The sequence below is a fragment of the Chanodichthys erythropterus genome, chromosome 2, assembly GCF_024489055.1.
Source record: "Chanodichthys erythropterus isolate Z2021 chromosome 2, ASM2448905v1, whole genome shotgun sequence".
NCBI lineage: Eukaryota > Metazoa > Chordata > Actinopteri > Cypriniformes > Xenocyprididae > Chanodichthys > Chanodichthys erythropterus.
In genome coordinates this window covers 34,246,595-34,262,854 of record NC_090222.1, presented here as the reverse complement: position 1 = coordinate 34,262,854, position 16,260 = coordinate 34,246,595, and the positions used below count along the sequence as shown (strand labels likewise).

Here is a 16,260-nt window from a genome sequence, read left to right as displayed (position 1 = left end):
TGGCGCTGCTTGCTCGGCGGAGACTGGAGAACTTGGCTCGGAGGAGACTGGAGAACTTGGCTCGGAGGAGACTGGAGAACTTGGCTCGGAGGAGACTGGAGAACTTGGCTCGGAGGAGACTGGAGAACTTGGCTCGGAGGAGACTGGAGAACTTGGCTCGGAGGAGACTGGAGAACTTGGCTCGGAGGAGACTGGAGAACTTGGCTCGGAGGAGACTGGAGAACTTGGCTCGGAGGAGACTGGAGAACTTGGCTCGGAGGAGACTGGAGAACTTGGCTCGGAGGAGACTGGAGAACTTTGCTCGGCGGAGACTGGAGAACTTGGCTCGGCGGAGACTGGAGAACTTGGCTCGGCGGAGACTGGGGAACTTGGCTCGGCGGAGACTGGAGAACTTGGCTCGGCGGAGACTGGAGAACTTGGCTCGGCGGAGACTGGAGAACTTGGCTCGGAGGAGACTGGGGTTGAGGGCCATTTCATCCCCTCAAATACAATTAAAATCCCCACAGGCACTGGAGCTGGCTCTGTGGGGACTGGAGCTGGCTCTGGAGACACTGGAGCGGGCTCTGGAGACACTGGAGCGGGCTCTGGAGACACTGGAGCGGGCTCTGGAGACACTGGAGCGGGCTCTGGAGACACTGGAGCGGGCTCTGGAGATATTGGGGCCGCTTTCTTCCTCCTCCTCCGCTTACTGGGCCCAGTAGAGGAATATGGGTCCAGCCTGGGGCAGGCAGGGAGTTCGCTGGAAAGGTGTGCGGAGGAAGCCGGAGGTTGACTAACTGGCCCGGCCAACCGTGTTTCTGGATGGACCGGACGACAACACTGATCCTGAACCTCTTCTACTAAGAATTTGGAGCCATTCAACCACAAAATTAAATTGATAGTATCGCTTAAGGAGAAACAAAAAACAGGTTCATCAAAACGGATAGTGTCGTCATCCAATCCATCCAAAAACAGGGAGATCAACTGAGCGTCGGGCCAGTTAGTCAAGTAAGCAAGCTCAACGAACTCCTCCACATACCTCTCCAGCGAACGTCCTACCTGCAGGAGCCCGATAAGGCGTTCGCTGGCTGTTAGGGTGAGAGGCGATGGAGGAGCTGGATCCAGGGAGCTGGGGAAAGTCTCCATTTTTTTTTTCTGTGGAAATCCCAAGTTTTGGTCCGTTCTTCTGTTACGGTATGGTGGTGTAGAGATGAGGCAGATACGGATTTCCACAAATAGACAATACTTTAATGAATATGAAGGCAGAGTACATCCAACATACACTAACACAAACAGAGAACGGACAAGGAGTGAAGGGAGTGAGTGCAATATATAGGAGTGCTAACAATAGAGTCCAGGTGCAGGTGATCCGTGATGATGAGGAACTGACGAGGGAAGTGTGTGCAGGTGAGGAGAACAGGAGGATTCTGGGAAATGGAGTCCAGGGAAACAAGGGATCTGTAACAGCAACAAAGTTTGTCGAAAAGAAAAGACGAAGGCAGGAACTGGCGAATGTTCAACATAACTTTAATAATAAATTGAACACAAACAACAAAACAAAAGTAAAGTGGCAGCCCCTCATGGACAACTGCTGCTTAACCCTCAGGGGACTGAGGATTTTTGGGGCCTTGGAGAAGTTTTGACATGCCCTGACATTTGTGCTTTTTTCAGTTGTTCATAAACATATTAATGGAAAAAGTGCCATTACACTGTATTCAGCACAAACTAAGCTACAATAATATGTGAGGAACATGTATGTACATGTTTGTGTTTTTGGAGGAAAAACGTTTATGCGTGGTTATTGAAAAAACAAAAAATTTAAGTCACTGAAATAAGGCCAAAAAATATATATTAAATCTTTGTTCACAAGACTTCTGGGTATTTGAGGTTGTAGACTAGAGTTTTTGCTTCACAATGAGGTAAAAATTATGCTGCCTGCTTGTTCATATAAAACAATAGATAGATTTAAATTTTCTAAAACTTCTTTGGTCAAGAAACACAGTATGCGTGGAGGCGTGGATAATCATGAATAATGGGTGATTCTCACCTGAGAAGACAAAAGAATTGCATAAAGAGCTCTAATGAGCTGCATAAATAATGAGCTCTTTCAGTCAGGTAGGCTGTGAAAAAACCCGCTGTTGATCATGTCTCAAATCTCATCATAATGTAAATCAAACATACAGAAAAAATAGCAATACTGTGAAATATTATTTCAATTTAAAATAATGGTATTCTATTATATTCTTTAAAATATAATGTATTTCTGTGATGCAAAGTGTCTGAACAATTATGTTACCTCTATGGAATTTCATATAGGCTTTTAGCTTAAAAGCATGCACATTTGGAGAAATGATGGATTCTCATATGTTTGTCAATTTTCTATACAGAGGAGTAATATTTATTCAGGATTTATTGTCATTACTATGAGTGCTGGATACTGTGTTTTGAATTCATACTTGCAGCCAGAGGGCGCTCTGTACACCTTTAGTCCACAAATGCCTGAGCACTAAAGAAGAATAGGCAATCAATGAACTAACTGAACTAACAGAGGCCAGAGATCGCTAACTATGGCTATTTAAAACACTTTTCAAGACAATAAATACACGATTGAGACGATGAATGCATGTATTGACTGAATTTGCGTCTGAATAGCGCTGACTCCGTGGGCGTGGCCGCATTAGCGGATAATGAGCTGAATCAAGGACTTCTGACATGGCTCTCTTTTCATACAGATTGCATAAACACAGAATATTTGTTTTCGATTTGACCTGGCATTTCAATGTTTTTTTAGACATAAGTCAAGAGATAAGTCAAGAGAACCAAATCTGTTTGTAATCTGCATCCAACCATGGCAGCTCTAACAGCTGTTACCTCTAAATCTCCACAAACTGTAAGATAATAAACACTACAAGGAAGACAATCCCAATAGCAACGCCGACATGATTCAGGGTGCGTGCCGTTTTGGAGTTCTTCTCTGCTAATACTTGCTGTCCTGAGTAGTTGGCATTTTGAGTCTGTGAAAACAATTATGAAACATAATGTTAACCACTTCAGTTTTCATTTGTCTTAGCCAATGGCACATGGGGGAGTTCTCAAATGAGTGGGCAAACGCCACTTTGTGGATGGGTTTACTTATAGTTCAACATATTATATTTAATTTCCATTTGAAAGGTTTAATGCCCTTTCACACCAAAAACGTAACTAAGATAACGATAAAGATATAGTTCTGAAAATCGTTCTGAATATAAAAGAATAGCACTGTCCACACCACAGCTATAAAGATAATAGTATAGGGAAACAATATCATTGGGATCACTTACAGAACAATTTTTGTTCCAGCTGTTGAATAATAAAACACTGACAGCTAGTCAGAATCCATTCTAATTTAAGGGCTTGTGCATTTAAAATGGCAGACATGCCTGTTTAAACACACATGAACCAACTAATCAAGCTTTAGATAAACTTGAAAATAGTTTATCTAAAGCTTGTAAAAGCAACAATGAATTTTTTTTTTTTCCCTTTGAAGATTGTTGCTGTTGAGGTGGTATCCAGTGCTACATCTCTTTCTCTAGAACTGAAAGTCATTTACAGGAAGCCAAAAAACTGGACCAACCACCACACGTAAAATAAGGCCTACTTTCAGTGGAGCATGGCAGTTTTGTTGCATGAATGTGCAATATAACTGCCATGCATTATTTAAAAAACTTGAATTGTTTAAAATACTTACATATTTGTGTGATGAGCTCTAACAGGCCTCTCACCTGTTTAGTTGTCAATTGCATCTCTTTTTTAGTTATAAGTGAGCTCAACGTGATATAGAGATATTAACTATTGAGTAAGTGCTGTGTATGTAAAAAAAAATCAAAATATGTATTCAAAATATCACTGTAGTATTCACTGTAGTATTCAAATATAGACAATTTTCACTAGAACCATTTGAGCAGTGAATCACTCATAATGTGTGGGGGCAAGTTTAAGCTAACAGATCAACCACATTGGAAACATTTTCGATGAGTGGGTATTTTTTTTTTTCAGTCCTGCATTAATATCAGTGATCTACAAAGAAATATGAATATACATATTATTAATATGTATTATTAATATATGAATATTAACAATATTCATAGTTTGTATATATATTGTACATAACGTATTTTTATGAATATTTTTTTCATTTTTTGTGGTTTAAAAAGACATTTTGATTCCATCTATAAACAGAAGTCAGAACAGAATCTTCCATCACCTACATTCTCCAAACCACAATGCAGAAAGATGAAAATGTATTTTTTTCCCATGAACATTGATAGGCATCATAAAATCACCACAATAATTTTTTTTCCCAAATAACCATATGTTAATAGAAATAATTCTTAATACAGTATAAATAATTAATAATAATTAATTTTTCCATATTTTTTCTTTGTCCGTTAAAGGGATAAATAAATAATGAATGCATTTAAATATGAACTTAATGATTACCTTGCTCTTTATAGATTTGATATTTTACATTACTAAACACTGAAATGTAAATCATATATGTAATATATATGTAAAACCTAAATATTTTGACTTCTCTATCTCATGAATGAACCTCATTTTTGTGGATTTTTATGTCATTTTATGTTTAATTATGCTTATAAAGATGAAAGAAGTTAATAGTTCATAAATAAATGGAAAGTACATGGACTGATACTTACGGAGGAGGACAAAATCAGTGCAGCGATGCCCAGAGGAAAGCAGCAGAACAGCATGGTAAAGATGGAATAGCACAGGTATTCTGGCTCTGGATTGGCCAGTGGAGCGGCGGTCACAAAAACTGCAGGCTGCATGGCAACCACGGATTTCCCTGGATATGGCTGGCTCGGAAAGGAGGGAAGATATGCAGCAAGATTGTCCTGGTATGGTGTAGGCTGCAGCATCCCTGATTTCTCAGATGACCAGGCACCTGTGGGCTGATTGCTGGGATCCATTTTTCTGATTATTTGGTTTTGAATTTGATTGTAATTTTCTTTGCTTTGTGCTCTGCTGAGACATTTGTTTTGCTGTATTCTGGTTCAGACACTCATATACTTTGGCGGTGAAAGCAGCAGCAAATGGGAGGTGAGTTGTAGTTTTAGGGGAGTGTCACAATTTTAACCAACTGGAGAGCCATACGTCACAGTAATGTGAGGACGGCAGGGCCAGGTCAGCAGTCTCAGATCAGCTTATAGCATTATTAAGGGTAGGTTTAGTGGTGGGATGGGGTTGGGCATTCGTTAAGGTAGAGCTTATAGTTAGATTGAAGGGTATGGATAGTGGTTGGGGCGGGATATGCAATCGTCAGCATCACCCTAACTTCAGGTCTGAGGCTATTGGCGCTGCTGTTCAGACTGCTGTGACGTGTGGTTCTGCGGTTCTGCACTTAGATATGTCTCACAATGACAAGAACTTTGGCACTGTTTCCATAACACTGTGTGACTACAAGAGCCACCTTGTGGTTACATAATGACCCTGATGAGAGACATGAAATATCAGGAGGATCAGTTGGATTATTTCATCACAACTTTTTGACCTTGTGACAGTGACTCATTTTTTTTTTTTTAATCAGTTTCATCATGTCTCCTGCCAGCAGTCCACATCTAGATTCAAAACAAGGTTATAAACTCAACTTTCCATTGTTTTAGAAGAAAACACTTGGTTAAAGGCACAACATGTAACATTTTTTAATTAAAATATCCAAAATAATGTTATATATTTTGTTGACTTGTGTACTTACATTATCTCAAATTTTTCCAAGAATGTTTAAATCCAGAGAAATTTAAACAGGACACAGGTCCATGCGTTGCCTATTAATGACATTATACCCACATTACCATTGATTTCCGTTTCGTAGAAACCATGGAAACGGTAGCTGCCGAGCGAACAAACAGAGTAGCACTATAACAACTTTCAACAAACAAATGTATCTAATATGATTAAACAGCGTTGCTTTATCCCACATACTCATGACCAGAAGAAGCGGAAGCAGTCGTCTGCGGCATAATAAAAGATCCACTGCTCCCGAGCTGTGTGTCGCACTTTCTCTCATTAGCAATCACTCAAGTGGCCTCATTCCACTCCAACGGCTTTCAGCCACATCCTGCTTCACATTACAGTAATGTTAAGAAATCTTGAATACATTAGCTCATCCATGAATATAATGGAATATAATATAATATAGTCTCATCGGATGCTTTTCCACTGGCTGTAGATGTGAAGATAACACCTCCCATAATTCAGTGAAATCAAGGCGCCATCAAGCTACACCTTTGTTTTGAGTAAGCAACCTTTAGTGGTGAAAAATTACATATTGTGCCTTTAATTAATAAAAAAAAAAAAACACCCCACCTTTTTAAATGAATAAAACACTTTTTGCTGAAATTTGGTGCACTTTTTTTACCCACACTTTCACTTCTGTTTAAACACTTGGAAGAATTCTTGCAAATGGAACCCATATTTTTTTTTAACCTGTTAACCTTCACCCCCCTTTTAGAGCACAGGGACTTTTAAATGATTTAGGATGATTTTATAATGACTATGATTATGATGATAACTTCGCAATATTGCGAAGCTAGTGACACATTCTGTAGTGCCAAACTCATCTTCTCATCTTTTTTTATGGGAACAGAAATGGTATAAATGGCCAGGTAAGTATATTGTTCCTCAGGAAGTCAAACAAGCAGAATAATACATAGAAGTATTAGATATATAGAACTATTTTATCGCACTCTTAACCAGGGGTTAAATTAGGCCTGTGGCCGGAAAATTCGACCTACTGCTCAGGATGACCTATCACGCTACATTTGCGGATTAACCTGCCTTACAAAATATGCCACCCATAGCAGATACCTGATAGATATTTCCTTCCTGAAGTGATGTGTTACCTACTTTTTAACACAATTCTCAGGGTGTCAGTACATCTCGAAATATTCTTCTATGCCACATGTGCTATGATGTTTCTGACTATCTGTATCTGACTGTATCTACATCATCCTGAGGTAGATTTTAAACAGTCAATTCTCAAAGTCAGAATTCTGAGATATAAAGTCGCAATTGCGTGATAAAAATTCAGAATTCTGACTTTTCTCGCAATTAACTGATGCTCAGTATCTCTGTCTATAACAGTGCATCCAACGATAGCTGTGCTGCCGTGAAGTCTGAAGCTGTTGGTGTATAAAATGTGCCACTTCAGCCTTGTCTGATTTATTGCGCCTCCGCCACAGCTGATTCTTCTTCTTATTATGATTATTATTATATTGTTATTATTGTGTAAAATTCATTAGTGTATCCATTCTGTTAAAAACAACTTTTATTGCCCAAATACCTCGACTGTAATTTGCAGAATTGCATGATTCTACCCTTGAGTTGCAATTTGCAAAGTTAATGAAACATGATAGGTATTGGTGTTTTAGTATTGAGCCCACTAGATGGCAGTAAAAGCTGTTTTTTCTCCTTGAAACGCTGTGTACAAGGTTACTGTGGAAACATTATATGCATATTCCTGCATAATGTATAAGTCCGGAGACTAATCTTTATGTGTCTCCTCCAGTAAAATCAATATTTCTTTATTGGTAATTCGGCGCTAAAAATAATCCTTTATGATGTCCTCTATTTTATGTATAATAATAACAAAGCAGTAATCCTGATGGTCAGTCGCAATGAAAGGAAACGCAAGCAAAGTAAGAACTGTGAGAAATAACGTTTCACAGTAGTGAGAAAAAGAATTCTGAGATACAAAGTCGCAATTGTGAGAAATAAATTCAGAATTCTGACTTTTTATCACGCAATTGCGACTTTATATCTCAGAATTTTGACTTTTTATCACGCAATTGCGACTTTTTATCTCAGAATTCTGACTTTTTATCACGCAATTGCGACTTTTTATCTCAGAATTCTGACTTTATAACTCGCAATTGCGACTTTATATCTCAGAATTCTGACTTTTTATCACGCAATTGTGACTTTATATCTCAGAATTCTGACTTTATATCACGCAATCGTATGGAAGCCCACTTTAAAAGTCATAATTATGAAATAAAAAGTCGAAATTATGAGATCAAAAAATCGAAATTATGACTTTAAAAGTAGAAATTATGACATAACTAAGTCGAAATTATGACTTAGCCTGCTGACTAAACGCTGACGTGACGCGCACGACAGGATGAATTGCGAACACATTAAACAGTATTTTGATCGTGGTTATACTAATGATGAAATTCTTGCCGTGTTAGCGGAACGGCATGGAATAGCTCTGAGCAAACGCAGTCTTGAGAGGATTTTGAGCAAGAATAAGCTTTGGCGGAGAAAGAACAAAACAGACGTGGCAGAGGTGGCAGCTTTCATTGAACAGCAACTTCAAACATCTGGCCAATGTCATGGCTATAGATGGATGCACCAGAAATGCTGGCTGAATGGCATTATAACTGACAGGGAAACGGTGCGAGTTCTGCTGCGGCTTTTAGATGGTGAAGGGGTTGATTTGAGGTCAAGAAATCGACTGAGGCGGCGTGTGTATCATAACCGTGGTCCTAACTTTGTCTGGCATATAGATGGCTATGATAAACTGAAGCCGTTTGGAATTGGAATAAACGGATGTATAGATGGATTTTCCAGGAGCATGATGTGGCTTGAGGCATACAAGACCAACAGTGACCCAAGACTTATTGCTGGATACTTCATGGATGCCGTAATTAACGCTGGGGGTTGTCCTGCTAGAGTAAGGCTAGATTTAGGAACAGAAAATGTTCACGTGGCTGAGATGCAAAGATTTTTGACTTTTTCTGAGGATCGACCAGAAACAGATCGTGTTACTTTTGGCCCAAGCTCTGGAAACCAGCGCATCGAAAGATGGTGGCTCACTTTGCGAAGTGAATGTGTCCAATTTTGGATAGACCTCTTTGACAAGCTGAAAGAAGACGGGCACTTCGCAGACACTTTTTTGGACAAATCTTTGGTCCAGTTCTGTTTCCTTAACAAAATTCAGGTGAGTTTATCTCGTTAATCTCAATTGCCTTGCTTGCCTATACATTATTTAATTTCAAAATTATCTGGCTAAGCTTTAACGTTACAAAAGTATCCTTAATATGTTAAAAGGGAATACCGTAGGCATATGTGGTTTAAACCAACAATTTCAAAACTCATGAGTCATGAATTATGAAAACAAATACCATTGTTTGAAAGGAACTGTATTGCACCAATTACTACTACGGTATCAACCGTCTCAGAGAGTCAATTACCACATCTGATGTCCAATGGCCATGAGAGAAATAAAGAGGAGGCAGTTGTACTAAATTGTACTAATTTACTTAAGATGTTGAAAATCAATAATCAAATACACTGTTTATATGTTTACCATCAAAGGAGATCACAAAATAACAAATAAAATGTACATATAAAGAGCGTAGGCCTACGCAAAATAATAAACAAACAAACTGAATTATTGTAACAGATTTGAAGATCAAGGATACAGATGGAGGCTGGTCTCACAAATATGTAGTGAAAACAATGAGTGCAACAGTCTGTGTTGGTCACCACAGTTCTTTAGGACGTTCAGATGTCAGGATAGCGATGTGAAGCTGGTCGTTTAGCTGCAGTCTCAGGTCCCCCGAAGCACGATGAATCTTCGGCAATGAAGCATGCAAAGTCTATGATGCGTGTTATTGATTTATCCCGTTGCTGTATATGACTCTAAAATGTGGTTCTATAATAAGCAAATAAACTTAATCAGTAACAGAAAACTGCATAAATGTGCGATGACGTTAACAGCACAACATAAATTGCTGCGTCATTGTATCTGTATAATGGCCGATCATTCTTGCTATCATAAAAACGCTATACTTCACATAATCGAGGAAACACACACTCATTTTACATAAATCATAATCTAGCAGCGGTATATCAAGTTAAACAGTAAATAAATGTCATAATAATAATATAATGAACACTCAAAACGAAACTCACGGTCTTCAATGACGCACATTCCAGAATCGTCATGAAGGAAACTTCAACGAGAAGTCTGGGACGATATAATCATCATCTGCTGCAATTCGAGATCACAAATATTCTTCCTGCAGTTCACAAAGTGAAATCGCTACAGAAAGAGATCTTAACTAGCATTAATTTGCTGATTTACAGGGAAGACTGCAGGACCTATGCTTTCACTCTGCCGTTCGCGCATTGAAACTGATCCGCTCTCGCGCAATCGTCAAACAAGCCACGCCCTTTAAATTCAATTCAGTGACCAACATAATAGCTGTATAGCCCTTAGAATAAAAGAACACAAACTGAACATGGGCTTTTTTACAGCCGCCCCCAAATTTGGTGGACAAATTTGCCTGTAGTAAATCTACTTCTGTGTGTCATCTGTGTCTTGCGGTAAAGCAGGTAATCTAATCAATCTAGCAACTGGTCGAGTGTAAGTATGATCCTTCACTTTAACGACAGCTGTTCTGACTCTACCATCAGAGCTAGGAAGGATGGATGAAACAGTACCCACTCGCCAGAGTGCTCTCGGTAACTGCTCATCAACTATAAGGACTACAGTTCCAACTGTAATGTTCTCTCTCTCTCTGTTCCATTTCTGACGGGCCTGTAATGTAGGCAGAAAGTCATGTATGAAATGCTTCCAGAAGTGATCACTGAGAATCTGACTGTGTCTCCACCTTTTTCGACTGAGCAGATCAGACTCAGGATAAACTATCTGAGGTAGTGAGGAGTCAGGCCGCCCCATAAGCAATGAGTTTGGAGTTACAGGATCTGGATCAGCCACATCACCAGAGACATAACCCAAAGGTCTTGAATTTAAGATGCCCTCAACCTCTATTAAGACCGTCCTCAAAACCTCTTCAGTGACAATCTGGGCACCCAGTGTTGTCCGTAGGCCTGTCTTCACAGACCTCACCTCTCTTTTCCCATGACCCCCCAAAGTGAGGTGCGCTGGGAGGATTAAAGCGGAACCTGATCTGTTCCTTAGCCAGCTGGTCTCTGAGGGTGGGTTGCATCTGAATGAAAGCTTCTTCCATTTCTCTACTCCCTCCTCTGAAATTGGTTCCCTGATCAGACAGAAGCTCGTAGGGCTTTCCTCTAGGTGAGATGAAGCGTCTGAGGGACAACAAGAATGAATCAGCATCCATATGGTCCAGAAGATCAAGATGGACCGCTCGAGTGGTGAGGCACTTATAGAGAATACCCCACCTTTTCTCTGTGCGGCGGCCCACTTTTATTGTAAAGGGACCAAAACAATCGACCCCAGTGGAGAAAAAAGGAGGTTTGAATAACCTAAGGCTGGAAGGTGGAATGTCTGACATTCTTGGAATTTCTGGTCGGCCTCTCCACTTTTGGCACTCAGGGCAGTAGCGCTGATGTTTCTTCACTGCTTCTCTCCCCCGTAAAATCCAGAACTTTCGTCGTAGCTCAGCATACACCCTTCCAGGTCCTGGATGACATAATTGGGTGTCATAGTGCTTAATAAGGAGCTTCACAACTGGATGAGTCGGAGATAAGATCACAGGATGTAAAACATCTTTGGTCAGACTGTCACATCTTCTAAGTCTGCCTCCCACTCTGATCAGGTTGGAATCTTTGTCATGCTCAGGTGCAAGTCCTGTGAGCCGACTGCTGGTGGGGAGAGTCTTTCCTTCCTTGAGTAATGTAAACTCTTCAAGGAAATCTTGCATTTGGCAATGCCGCAGAAGAGTCAATTCTGCATCATGGTAGTCATCTGCGTCTGCAGGTTCTCTACTGCCAGCCGCCCCATGTAGGGACCGCATTGTAGCTTCTAGCAGCTCTTGATAGCTACTAAATTGATGGACGTCTGGAATGACAGGTGTTGCAGTCTCATGAAGTAACCCACAGAATACGGGTTTCTTGAGCTCTTAAATATCATCAGGGGTTTGACATTCAGGTGCCTTCGGCCAGTTGCACTTGGATTGTGTCAAGAAGGCTGGACCCTGCCTCCAGCGAGTTTCTTGAGCCAATTGATTCAGTGCCAAACCTCGTGTGATGTCATCGGCAGGGTTATTAGATGAATTAACATAGCGCCAGGATTTTGGGTCAGACAGTTCTTGTATTTCAGTGACTCTGACTCCCACAAATACTTTGTACCTGAAAGAATCAGATTGCAGCCATGCAAGGACCGTGGTAGAATCAGTCCAAAACACAAAGTCGCGGATGTCTTAAGTCAGCTCTTTCTTTAATACAGCACCCAGCTGCGCACCGGTCAATGCAGCACAGAGTTCTAAGCGTGAGATGGAGAGCTGCTTTTTTGGAGCGACTCTAGATCTTGCAGCCAAGAAAGCTACCTGAATATTGTCTTGATCATCCTCAGTACTCATGTATGCTACAGAGCCATAGGCTCTCTCAGAAGCGTCACAGAATACATGAACGCTGCGATTCTTGATTGCATGCTGGATTCTGGAGCTGTAGCATCTTGGCTGATAGATCTGGGACAACTGAGAGAGTTCACTCTCCCACTGCTGCCAAGCAGCAAGTAAATCAGCAGGGAGGCAAGGATCGTCCCAGCCGCGTTTCTTGTCCCAGAGCAGCTGCACAATGATCTTGGCCCTTGTAGTGAAAGGAATCAAATACCCAAGGGGATCATATTGCTTTGCAAGGGTGCGGTAGATCTTGCGCATGGTGGTTTCACCTTCCTCCTTCTGATATGGTTTGTATGCCAAAGTATCAGATTTACAATGCCAGATCAGTCCGAGGGTACGTTCCTGAGGATTGGCTGTTTCATGACTAAGCCAGATCTCACTGCTCTGTGATTTCAGCTCAGAAGGAAAGTGGCGAATGACCGTAGGAACATTACTGGCCCATTGTCGCAACTCGAATCCACCCTCCATTAGATGGTGCTGTAGTCTGTATACTAATTTCTCAGCTTGTGCTTCATCTGGGACACTTTTTAGACAGTTGTCTACGTAGAAACTGCATTCAACAGATTGACGCACATCATCTGTAGGCTCAAGGTAGTTCCCGACATGGGACTGAAGAGCAAATGTAGCGCAACAGGGGCTACAGGTGGTTCCAAAGGGCAATACTTCCCACTGATAGACTGTTGGTGGCTCAGCAGTATTGCCATTACGCCACAGAAATCTGAGGAAAGGCTTGTCTTCATCAAGGAGACGGACTTGATGAAACATACCTCTCACGTCGCTGCAGACAGCTACAGGGTGCTCCCTGAAGCGGAGGAGAACTCCTAACAAGCTTGCCCCAAGAGTAGGCCCAGGTAAGAGGTGCTCATTTGGTTTGTATGCCAAAGTAATGAAAATGAAAAATGAAAAATGAAAAAATGAAAAATGAAAAATGAAAAATGAAAAAATGAAAAAATGAAAATCACAGATAAATCAGATAAACAAATGATAAAGCTTGGGTTACTGAATATTAGATCTATTTCTTCAAAAGCACTTATTGTAAATGAAATTATCACAGACAATAAACTAGACTTGCTGTGTTTGACAGAAACCTGGCTAAAACCAGACGATTACATTACTTTAAATGAATCTAGTCCTCAAGGTTATGATTATCGACACAATCCTCGACAGAAAGGCAAAGGGGGAGGTGTTGCTGTAATTTATAGTAATATATTCAGAGTCATTCAAAAGAATTTCAAATATAATTCCTTTGAAGTGATGGTGCTTTATGTAACATTATGTAAGTTGACATTTGTGCTGGCTACTGTATACAGGCCACCAGGGCACCATACTGACTTTATCAAAGAATTTGCTGAGTTTCTATCAGAGTTAGTACTGGCTGCGGATAAAGTCCTTGTTGTTGGTGATTTTAATATCCATGTAGATAATAATAAAGACGCATTTGGATTGGCATTTGCAGATATTTTAAACTCTATTGGAGTTAAACAACACGTGTCAGGACCCACTCATTGTCGTAATCATACCCTAGATCTAATACTGTCGCATGGAATAGATATTGATGCTGTTGAAATTCTACAGCAGAGCGATGATATATCAGATCATTATTTAGTCTCGTGTATAATACAATTAGCCAAGGCTACAAAACCACCACCCAGCCATAAATATTGTAGAAAAATCACGTCTGCCACTAAAGATTGCTTTATAAATAATCTCCCCGAGCAGTTTCATCGCCTTGGTATACCTGACAACATAGAAGAACTCGATGCTGCAACAGAAACTATTGGCTCTCTCTTTTCCAGCACATTAGATGCGGTCGCTCCTTTACGTCTAAAGAAGATTAAGGAAACTAATCCAACGCCGTGGTATGATGAGCACACTCGGGCTCTAAAACGAGCTGTTAGAAAAGCTGAACGTAGTTGGAAGAAAACAAAACTAGAAGTTTTTCGCCTTTCGTGGAAAGAAAAAATGATTGAGTACAGAACAGCCATAAGAAATGCTAGATCTACTTATTTTTCAAATCTCTTAATAGAAAACAAACATAATCCTAGGTATTTATTTGACACAGTGGCTAAATTAACTAGAAACAGAGATTCAACTGCTGACGTTTCCATAGAGCACAGCAGTAATGACTTTATGAACTTCTTTACTTGCAAGATTGATAATATTAGAGAGAAAATTATAAACATGCAACCGTCTACAGTTTCTCTTCAGACAGTGCACTGTAGTGTCCCTGAGGTAAAACTAGAATCATTCGCCGCTATAGGAGAGGAAGAATTATCTAAACTTATCAAATCATCAAAATCAACGACATGTATGTTAGACCCAATGCCGACTAAACTACTGAAAGAAATGCTTCCAGAGGTCGTAGGTCCACTTCTTGATATAATTAATTCATCTTTAACACTAGGACACGTGCCAAAAACCTTTAAGCAGGTTATTATCAAACCTCTTATTAAAAAACCTCAACTAGATCCGAGAGATTTAGTAAATTACAGGCCAATCTCGAATCTACCTTTTCTGTCAAAGATACTAGAAAAGGCAGTTTCAACACAACTGTGTTCCTTTTTAGAAAGAAATGGAATCTGTGAGGATTTCCAGTCAGGATTTAGACCATACCATAGTACTGAGACTGCTCTCGTTAGAGTTACAAACGATCTACTCCTATCATCCGATCGTGGCTGTATTTCTCTATTAGTGTTATTAGATCTCAGTGCTGCTTTTGACACTATCGATCATAACATTCTTTTAAAAAGACTTGAAAACTATATTGGCATTAGTGGAATTGCTTTGGCATGGTTCAAATCATACTTATCTGACCGTTATCAGTCTGTGGTAGTTAATGAAGAGATGTCGTATCGATCACAGGTTAAATATGGGGTACCACAAGGCTCAGTATTAGGACCGTTGCTTTTCACTCTGTACATGCTGCCCTTAGGAGAGATAATTAGGAAGCATGGTGTTAGTTTTCACTGCTACGCTGACGATACTCAGCTCTATATTTCCTCGCGCCCTGACGAAACCTACAAATTCACAAAACTAACAGAATGCATAGCTGACATTAAAAACTGGATGACAAGAAATTTCTTATTATTAAATTCAGAAAAAACTGATTTCCTAATCTTTGGACCAAAAACTTCCTCACGAAAAAACCTTGAATACTCTCTAACACTTGACGGGTGCTCCATTAAACCTTCGTCCTCAGTTAGGAACCTGGGTGTGCTCTTTGATACCAATCTTTCATTTGAAAGTCATGTTTCTAGTATCTGTAAAACCGCCTTCTTCCATCTAAAAAATATATCTAAATTACGACATATGCTCTCAATGACAAATGCGGAACAGTTGGTTCATGCATTCATGACCTCAAGACTAGATTATTGTAACGCTCTACTGGGTGGTTGTTCTGCTCGGCTTTTAAACAAACTACAGTTGGTTCAAAATGCGGCAGCTAGAGTTCTTACTAGAACCAGAAAGTATGACCATATTAGCCCAGTTCTGTCAACATTACATTGGCTCCCTATTAAACATCGTATAGATTTTAAAATCTTGCTACTTACTTATAAAGCTCTAAATGGTTTAGCTCCCCAGTACCTAAGTGAGCTCTTAATGCATTATAGTCCTTCACGTTTATTGCGATCTCAGAATTTAGGCCAGTTGATAATACCCAGAATGTCAAAATCAACTGAAGGCGGCAGATCATTTTCCTATTTAGCACCTAAACTCTGGAACAATCTTCCTAGCATTGTTCGGGAAGCAGACACACTCTGTCAGTTTAAATCTAGACTAAAAACACATCTCTTTGCTCTTGCATACACATAACACATTATCAATACATTAACATTTTTCAAATCCGTTAAAGGATTGTTACGCTGCAATAATTAGGTCGGCCGGAACC

At 40.1% G+C, this 16,260-nt stretch overlaps 1 protein-coding gene across 1 annotated transcript; it reads right to left on the bottom strand.

The window, feature by feature from the left end:
* Positions 1-9,238: 9,238 nt before the first annotated feature.
* Positions 9,239-12,105, bottom strand: LOC137028075 (uncharacterized). Its single transcript, XM_067396830.1, has 2 exons — positions 9,958-12,105; positions 9,239-9,697 (listed from the first exon to the last, which is right to left on the bottom strand). The coding sequence occupies exon 1, from the start codon at positions 11,763-11,765 to the stop codon at positions 10,842-10,844; it is 924 nt and encodes a 307-aa protein (XP_067252931.1). The 5' UTR covers positions 11,766-12,105; the 3' UTR covers positions 9,239-9,697; positions 9,958-10,841.
* Between the last annotated feature and the right edge of the window lie 4,155 nt (positions 12,106-16,260).

What these genes read in the sequence shown, in the direction of transcription:
- LOC137028075 (XM_067396830.1), bottom strand. Translation starts at nt 11,765, where the DNA reads ATGCGGTCCCTACATGGGGCGGCTGGCAGTAGAGAACCTGCAGACGCA.